This window comes from Phalaenopsis equestris, unplaced genomic scaffold, assembly GCF_001263595.1.
Source record: "Phalaenopsis equestris unplaced genomic scaffold, ASM126359v1 Scaffold234231, whole genome shotgun sequence".
Taxonomy (NCBI): domain Eukaryota; kingdom Viridiplantae; phylum Streptophyta; class Magnoliopsida; order Asparagales; family Orchidaceae; genus Phalaenopsis; species Phalaenopsis equestris.
The window spans coordinates 221935-231883 of NW_018252152.1; the positions used below are offsets into that span (position 1 = coordinate 221935).

The window sequence follows — 9949 nt, forward strand, 5'->3', positions numbered from 1 at the left end:
GAGCAGATGCTCGTGCTCCGTATCTTAATTCTGCATTTTATATTGATGTATAGAATTAAGACCGGGCATGTGTATGACGGGTCCGTGGTACCCCGACCCAGTTACCTCTACCTTTTAGGATCACTCTACCTTTCTTTTTGTTGAGCCCCTTTGAGCCCTATCGCTCATTGACTTCGTTGATATCACCTTGACGGCCCGATACTGATAAGTTGCCGCCCATTCGGGATACGACGATTTGTCCTCTGCCCTTATGGCCTGGAGATGCTTTGACGTGTTGGGATATCCTCGTCAAGATGATTTAGGTTATTCTATGGGCCCCGTATGCTGATTAGCCACTACCCATTTGGGATGTGAGAGACTCACTCTCTGCCCGATTGCTTAGCGTGAGCTTTGAAGCATTGGAACTGTTCCTACATGAAATAATCTTCCTTTGATTGCCTATACCCCATGTTTATGATAATATGAAGCGAAACTCTTTTTTATCGAAAGTATTCTTGGGTATCCCCCAAGATGTAATTAACTAGTAGGAACACGTTCCTCTAGGAGTGCTCTTGACCCCAGAACAGGTACATACACCTTACTCTCTGGTTATGGGTAGTCTATGTAGATACTTCTTTCGCGGATATTGGTTTAAGGTGCCTCTACCCGATCTTTTTTTGGGCGGACATTCTTAACCTATCTTTGCGAGGTTTATCGCACGTAGACTCTCCACGTTTTACTTTTTCTCTTGTTTGTCACTTTGTCGTATGTCTGTTCTTATTTGATTCCTCTCATCTTTGAATCATTTATATGGTTCGAGAGGGAGATTTATTCGAATGGGGGAAGTATACGACGATTGACAAGTTGGCGACTCCTTTTAAAAATAAAAAAAGAGAAAAATGAACGGAAACAAGAACAGATACAATGTTTAATAAAATATTTTCACTACAAAAATTGATACAACTTTCCTTTTGTATGCTTGAAATCTATATGCATGCAAAAAATAATAAATTTTAAATATATATCACAATTTGGTTGTCCACCTGTTGATTACCAGTTCTGGGCCAAGGAGTACCCTCCTAAATTAGTCGTGGCGGGTTTTATACATCTGGGTGACTGAGTAGCCTTCGACGACCCTTGAGTACAAATATATATTTGAACGTAGCCCCGATCCGAGTGCTTACGGTCCCCTCTTTTCGAACTTTTTCATATGTTTATTGGAATTTTTGGACAAAACACTTGTGGTCTTTTCTTCGGGATTTTTTTTTGAGGTTTTTTTGACAGTTTTACTTAGATTATTACTCGCCGATTTTCTAGAGTTTTCCGTCGTGAATTATTTGTCAATTTTCCTCGAGTTTTTCAGGTGACGTTTCCTTTGTTGATTCACTTTTGCCTATATAATGCATGCTAGCTTGTTTCTTAAATTCTATTGCTCTACTTATAACTGCCACATCAATTACACTTAAAGAAACAACGGACCTCCCATATATACAGGTTTGCTTCGTGTTTATAGTATGTTACTTTCTTATAGTCGCTTGCTTATCGTACCTTCTACTTTTTCTTTACACCGCATGTTGTACTGTTCTTTTCCACCGTATACTCTATTATTTGTCTTGTACTACACACTCTACTGTTATTCTATATACTGTACAGCTGTTGCATGCCCTACTACTTTCATATATACTGCTTTTCTTCGTCATACATGCTACTGTTTCTCTTGCACATCATACCTTAGTATAGGCGGATAGTAGTTGGTTTTAAAAGGGGTACCCGGTAGCAGATCGTTGACTCAATAATTGCATGCACGTCGAACTCGAAGGTGCTACGACAAGGAGCTTGGAGCTAGCGTTGTGGGTAGTACGACCATCTTCAACAGCAGAACACGTCTACACCAGCTAAACCCTTCCTTAGAAATTAAAACACAAAGTCATAGGATTTCAAGGTTGCTTGCTTAGTGCAATATAAGTCCTCAACCTTTCTTTAGGCATTTGTACAACTCTACTGTGCAATCTAAGTCTTAATTTATTTTAGGATTCCGAGGTTATCGTTCGTCACGATATAAATCCTCATATATTCCAGACTATTCTTGTGATCGTCTCACATAAATGTAAGCCTAATTAAATAAAATTTACAGGATCAAACACTTAAATATTTATCCTTAAAACTGAAGCCAAACCAGATGGTAGATTGGGAAGTCGCTGAGGTCCACCTTCGGATTTGTGACATCCCCTAGCTCTTCCTCCTTTCGACTGTACAACAAAATGTTTTAAATTTGAATCATTCCCCTTTCACACATCTTTGTCCGATCTCGTTGAAAAGTCATATCTTGTTGAAGTAAATAAAGATAATATTTCTTGATTCTTATCGAGAGTATTCTTAGACGATTTCAGTTATCTAAGATATAATTAACTATAGGTGTTTGCCTTTATAGAAAGTTTTTAACCCAGCTTAATATAAACCCTATTTAATTCTTCATATTAAATATGAGAACTTGTTGGCAAATAAAATGGTTTCGCAGACCACGCAGACCAAACAGATGTCATATATTTCTTAGTTTATTTCATCAAGCCCCACCCTCAAGTCTTGTGTTTGTGCTTCGGGATAAATACATGATTTGAGGTATAACGCTCTTTCATTTAAACTATGAAAAATATGAGATTAGTTTGATTTCATATATATTTTTTTCTAAATTAAAAAGTCATTCCAAAGCGGGCGACGGGATTTCGATTCCGGTGACCGACAGCTTCTTACGGGCAACCCCCCAAACCAAAATAGTGCCGACACTTTAGTGCCGACAAACCAAAATAGTGCCGACACTTACCCTTTCTAAATTCACACCATTTCATTTCCGAATACAAATACTCATGCACTAACATATAGTGAGGCCCAATTTAACCCTCATTGGAAACAAGCTAATGGAAATGAAATGGACGCACTTCTTATTCTCCATTATAGGGAATTGGTTAAATCCCCATTGAGGTCATACTAATTTCCTATCGATGGGTTTGTTGTTAAGTTCCAAACTAATGATTCCATTAATTGTTTACAAGAACCAATTTTAGTGGCAAAAGAACATAAATCTACAATATTGCTCGTGTTTAGACCTTTTTTTTATTGATTGCTTGTCTCAACTCTAACTCTTTATAATAAAGGGTGCCTATTGTACAAATGGATGCCAATAATGCTTTCCTTTAGAGAAATCCTTACTGAAGAACTAATAAATAACAACCAAGTATTTTTATCGAGGTTTAAAAAAAACATATAAGCTTTAAAAAGTTGTACATGCATAATCAATCTATATAATAAAGCCCACCAGCCTAGTTTGATTGACTGTCCAAAATTATTGTAAACATTGGACTATAAAGTAGTATAATTGATCGCTCTAACTTTACTTAGTATCTTTATCATAACGATTTTAGCCACAAACATTAATAAAATCCTTTAATCAAAGTAATACGCTTAACATCATTGATTTACAAAAATATTCAAAGAATATATTTAACACCATAGATATAAAATATTTGAATTATATTCTTGATGTCAAATTTGCATATAACAAAGTTTTTTTTTTTTCAAAAAAAAATATACTACATATGCTTTTAAATGAAATTGGGCTTCTTACGCATAGATCTGCTAGATTGTGCAGTCATTTAAAGAGAGAGGAAAGCCATTGAGATTCTTCTTGTCATCATCACGTTGTTAGCAAAATTATCTATCTATTACTTTATCTCACATATCATCGGTAATAGTGTCGCCAATCAACTTATATAAAATCCAATGATTATGCACTAGGAGACTATCCTGAGAGATTTAAAACAACAAAATATTCTCTAGAGAAAGGTCTTTTGTATAAAAAACATAATTATTTAAGGATTGAAGCCTTTCCCTGTTGTAGGGTATAATTGCTCAAGGATGAAAAATATACCTATGAATACTTTCTGTCTATGGGTGAAAATGACATGGGGCTCAAGGGGAGGACTAGACGGTCTGATGGGAGGGGGGCCAACCCCCTCCCCCTCCATTCTTTTTTTCATCCATTCCTTTTCTTTTCTTTTTCTTTCATTTTCTCTCTTTCCTTCCCAGGTCCTTCATAATTCTAAAACCTTTCCAAAACCTGAATATGATTTTTATTCTCTTTCCTAATTTCAAATCCTTTCCTCAAATCTGAAATCTGATCTTATTCTTCTTCCTTATCCTAAAAGTCTTTCCTAAACTCTGAAATATGATTTCATTCTCCTTATTTTAGTGTGTTCTCTAATTGGGTCAAGTCTCATTATAATAGGATTTGTGGTGCCTAGAGTTAGGAGTTTCATTTTTACATCATAATTCAGGTCTTATCCTAGAGTTTTCCCTTAAGGGTTGTATCTAACGACGAGGGAAGTGCTCCGGCTATAACCTCCTCTGAGGTGGTGATTATCCATGCCATTGCGACTCCGTCCCGCGCCTCAGTTGACCGTTGTCACCCTTGTATTCCCTCAGCCAACACCTGAACTTCTGTGCCTGCAATTTCCCTGTAGGTCGCCAGCCTCGCCACTCGTCTCCCTGTAGCTTCCTTGCAGGCCGCCGCTCCTTCCAAAAGCCTTCCTTGTAGCCAGCTGCAGTCCGCAGCCATTGCTGCCCACTCTCACCACCTCCCAGCACTCCCCAGCAGGCTGCAGCCCCTGTAGCCCATCCAGACCTCTTCCCTGCCGCTGCCCTGTAGACCGCAACTCCACTTTTCCTTCTTGCTACTCTCAATTGCCGGCTGCAACCCACCTTCGTTCCTCGGCGCCAGCAGCCTTCCGTGCTCCCTGCCCCCGTAGGCATTGTGTCGTCACCTTGCCCCCACAGACCACATTCTTTGCTCCTTGCCCTTGCAGGCATTGTGCCGCATGCTGCCCCAATAGGTCACATCTTCCCTGCCCCCGCATGCCACATCTTCCTTGCCTCCTGTAGGCCACCAACTGCTGCCTCTCCGGATTCCATCCTTCGCCGACGGCTCCGACATCTCCCAGCTACGGTTCACTCCTCTTTGCTGTCCAACTCCCTCATCAACCTTCACCGCCGCTGCCAACCTAGCACCACCTCTCCGGACTTCCTCCTCATTAGCTTGTTGTGTCTTCTTTGTTGAGTCCTTATTTGTGATCATTTGTTTTACACTTTTTGCTTTGTGTGATGTCCTTTTTTTTTATTTTTGAGTCTTCATTGTAATACTATTTTGAGCTAGTAATAAAATTCGTATTTTATATCATGGTTTGGGTTAACTCTAGTATCATAAAGTCTCATGTCATATAAAAGTAAGTAGATGGTTGTTGCTCAGTCAAATGCTCAAGCAAAATACATGGCTAAAACACATTCTGCCTACAAAATGATGCATACAAAAACTAAAGTATTTAGTTCACCTTTCACACTACCCCTAATCCGTAATTGTCATAATCAGACAACTATCTAGATTACAGACAATCATGTCTTCTATGAAAGAACCAAATATATTCAGGTAGTTTGACACTTCACAAGATATGCTCTTTTGTGAAACATGATTGTCACTCTTCAGATATCTAGTGAATAATAATTGACTGACATCCTAATCAATGTTGTGAAAGAACCAAAACTAAATTATTTAGTTCTCCTTTGACACTACCCCTAATCCTTAATTGTGATAATCAAACAACCATCTATATTACAAACAATCATACCTTCTATGAAAGAACCAAACATATTCATGTGGTATGCCACTTCATCAGATATGCTCTTTTGTCAAAGACTATTGTCACTCTCCAGATATCTAGTGAATAATAATTGACTGACATCCTAATCAATGCTGTGAGACCTTCATCCTTAAAACAAATAATCAAGCAAATGTCCATACTACAAGCAATCCAATCTTCCATCAAAGAATCAAATTCATTCAGATAGATTGTCATCCCACCAAAGATGGTAATTTTGGACGATCGCACTTAATGCCTCCAATGAAGATCAACTGCTGATTTTACCAAAACTATGCGAACTATTTATTTTCTCAATATTTGTAAAAAGTTAAAACTTAGTGATATAAACACTACATCTTTAAGGAAAGAGTTATTGCAGAAAATTTACTAGATTGGAATATATTATATCACCAAAGTACTAGATAATAGAGATATTTTTTCATTCCATTATATATACATATACTCTTAATTGAGGATTTCCACCTCTTTCTTTATTCCCAATTTTATCCTGCATACCTATTTATATGCATCCGATTTCAGCCAATGAACCAAAGAAGTTATCTCTTTCTTGAGGTACATAACTTATAGTATGAAAATGCGTAACAACGGCGTTCCTGGCCTAACATTTAAACAATAAATATTCCCATTCTATAAGCTTTAGGTGTATCAAATGCTCCCGGACAAATTTACATTTTACAAGTTTGTTGTCTAATAGCTTGTATCAAAACATACCAGCGGCGTTTCTTGGAGTGAAACATTTTCGGAAGCAAGATCTCCGTTGAGTGAGGCTTCTGCAAGGGCATTGACAGGAGAACACTCTGAGAGTATAGAATTTGAAATTCTTGGTTCTGAAGGAAGGTTTGCACAATCAGCTTGGGGAGTTGAAGGTGTAGTAAGTGATTTTGTGCCGCTAGACTTATCACCATCCGAACTTGTGAGAGCAGTATCACGTCTCTGGAGAAAATTAAATAACATATAGATGATTTAATCATAACGAAAAGAGTAACAAAAAGATAGAATATTAACATATCTGTTATGCAGAATTGAATTTGCCATACAACAATTAACAGATGCATAAAACTGCACAGAAATAACGGGAGCAAGCAATAGCAATTTGGAAGGGTAAAAATGAAATGTGTTCTTTTAATAAAAGTGAGAAAATAACGATAGAAGTGATGCAGTATGAGACATCTACTACATTCATCAGTCATGAGTCATTTTGTTTTCGAATTTAGCCTTTAGATAAGGTTGTCATTCAGTAAATGGTCATTAGTGGCACAACATTAAGTCTCTATTACTTCTTTAGTCATATCTCCTTATGTATCAATTTGTTATTTGCCAGGCATACGAAGCCTGTAAATATCTTAATGTCAATAGCGTTAAAATATCAAAAAAATTATTGCTACTACTATAAATGGTAGGCCATTTGTTGTGATTGCTTTCTTTAAAGATAGCTAATTAATGCATATAAAAATTGCATTTGCATTTGCATTCTCTCTCTTTGTTGATCCTCTTGCCTTCACTTAATCAAATGGTGGCATCTTTATTTTTTTTTTCTCTTTACAACCTGTCCTCTCACTTTGGAGGCATTCATTGCTTTAACCTCCTCAATCTTCTCCTCTTGAACCCCTAGTTCTTCTGACATAAAAAAAAAGCATACTCAAACACAAGGGTGATGTGGAGTGACTCCCACACTGATACAGGACAATGCGGGAGTCGTGTCTCGCGATTCTGGACGATACGGGAGTCATGTGCGGCTTGCACCACTTACCACTTCCTCTTCATGGATTCACTCACAGATTATTCTTTTAATTTTGCTCCCTTGGCAATAATTGTCACATGAGCCCACCCACTTTTTCTCCTTTATCCCTTGATTCGTCTTTTTCTTATTTTATTTAAGTATATCAGAGAATCTAGATTTAATTTCTTTCTCTCTCTTTTTTTTTCTTTTTGGGTTGTCAAACTAGTTTTGGTCTTCATTTGTTGTTTTTTAAACTTTTATGGTATGCTTATTATTGTTTTTTAATTACTTGAGTGATAAATTTTATTGGAGATGAAATCCTTTGCGTAAATCTTTGATACACGTCATCAAGATACGAACAAAATTAGGTACTTATAAATAAGTTAACACAAAGAATAATCCACTTAAATAATTTAAGGATGAACCCAATGATTTACATATTGTATAACAAAAGATTAAAAGACATACATTAGAGGAAGAGAGTTTAGGAGGATGACGATGACCCTTGGTGGCAATGATATGTCATCGGATGATAAATGGTTTATGAGAAAGAAAATGAGTTTCATCATCACAATTACTAGAGAGATTACAATGTTTCCTTTCTTGATGAAATGAGAGAACATTAAAAGTCAACAAGAAAATAATCAAAATGATTAGTAAAAAATTTAATGTAATAGAAATTAGAATTGTCAATATAAAAATTATTTTAAATAATATTTTTATTGAATTTATTGATGAAGAGGCGATTGAGATTGAAGATGAAAGAGAGGATTGAGAGAATGTTGATAAAAATGAGGATAAGGTAGGACTATGATGATGATTCTAATGAAGATTCTTAAGAGATGGGAATGGGATTAATATTTGAATTGAAAATCCTAAATCATAACTAGTTTATTTGAGAACATGCGGTGCAACCAACAAATAAGGTGCAATCGAACCACTTCCCTTAGCTCGCTATCCAAAGGTAGATTAAAAGGCCATCAGAAGGATCCACGAGCCTTAGGTTACACTTAGAGGCAATTATGGTTATGCAAGAAAAATATGATTACTGTGATGTCACACCTTATCATCACTTGCAAGGGAAAATTGGACATCTTACTAAAACTTTTGGGAGTTAATGCATTTGAAACAAAAGCCATGTAGACATCTAAAGATCCTAAATGAATCAAACAGGACTCGCCAAACCATTGTTTTCAATATCATTCACTAATTCTACTGTTGACTTTACCACTACATCGAGTTGTTATTTAACCCTAGTACAAATTAATATGGTCCATAAATTGGGTCAGTTAGGCAAATAGCCTAATTTGGCATCCAATCTTCTCAGAACCTAGCCAATGGTGGAAGATGATCACCAAGCCTTTGGTCCACAATTTCAAGCACAATTCAATATACAATATACAACTCTAATAAATCCAAAATGTACAATAGATAAATTAAAATTGTTCATTAAACCATCATTGTTAATCTAAGCTTAATAGCCCATCAAGCCTGTTATTGAATTAAATTTTTGGTTGTTGGATTTTGATCAAATGACTCATCTTCTACTTGCTCGTTCTATGTTGGCATTAGGCTAAGCATCAATATGGCCTTATCACCCAATGCAACACCACAACTCATCTAGACTAGCCTACGGTGGTGACTATCAATCCTTCATATAGACCAAACGATATATTTTTTCATAGTCCAATCTGCTACCGAAGGCTAAGATGGAGGACATGCACCTTAAGTTATTAAACAAATAATCATAAATAAAAAAGAATTTAAAATTTCATACAACATATATACAATTGATGGAAAAGTTATGAAATTGCTCAAGTGGCCTCTTGAATTTGATCCTAGCCAAGAACCCTCTATAGTTCTAAAATGGTTTAAATTACATGGTCTAAAGTTGCACCACTTTAATCACCAAGTCATCTATTCTATTGGAGCTGCATTAGGAAACCTATGAAATTTGACATACCCACCTTTAACCTATCTAGGTCTTCGGTTGCAAGGATTCTTGTTGAAAGGGATATCACCCTCCCTGATATGGAAGAAATATGACTTGGTATTGCCTACAATGGGTATTGACAACAAATTGTCGCAGAACAAAGATCCTATTACTGTAATCACTGTAAATTGATTGTGCACACACCTGCCAAATGTTTCAGGCTTCATCCTGTTGACCTCATTTTTGTGAGGTCTTTTCTTCTCCTCCTTAGAGTCTAGGTTCTAGCTCTAGAAATCCCTATGGACCATCTTAGAAAACTAGAATTGAGACTCACCCTTCTAGAAGCTCCAGCCGATTCCTATTTTCCTTTGATGTCTAGCATCTTTGGCACAAGACCATCGTTTTATGAACGAGCGGTTATGGGCTATTTTGCAAAGATTCAAGGAAGATGATCCAAATAGGACTTCAAGCCTCAGGGAAAACATCGTCACGACCACTTTCGTCACATACACACATCAAATACACGAAATTCACGAAACTGCACGAAATCAGACTTCAATTAAGCCCAAAGGACGGGTGAAAATGCGAACTTCTCCGGATGACCTCCGT

General features: G+C 36.8%; 1 protein-coding gene across 1 annotated transcript in view; it reads right to left on the minus strand.

Annotated features, from left to right (window-relative positions):
• Positions 1-9949, minus strand: part of LOC110038874 (kinesin-like protein KIN-7D, chloroplastic) — a 160284-nt gene that overhangs the window by 43591 nt on the left and 106744 nt on the right. The window contains exon 17 of the mRNA XM_020743794.1: positions 6399-6620. Within this exon, the coding sequence (XP_020599453.1) occupies positions 6399-6620 (222 nt within the window). The remainder of the gene's footprint in view (positions 1-6398; positions 6621-9949) is intronic.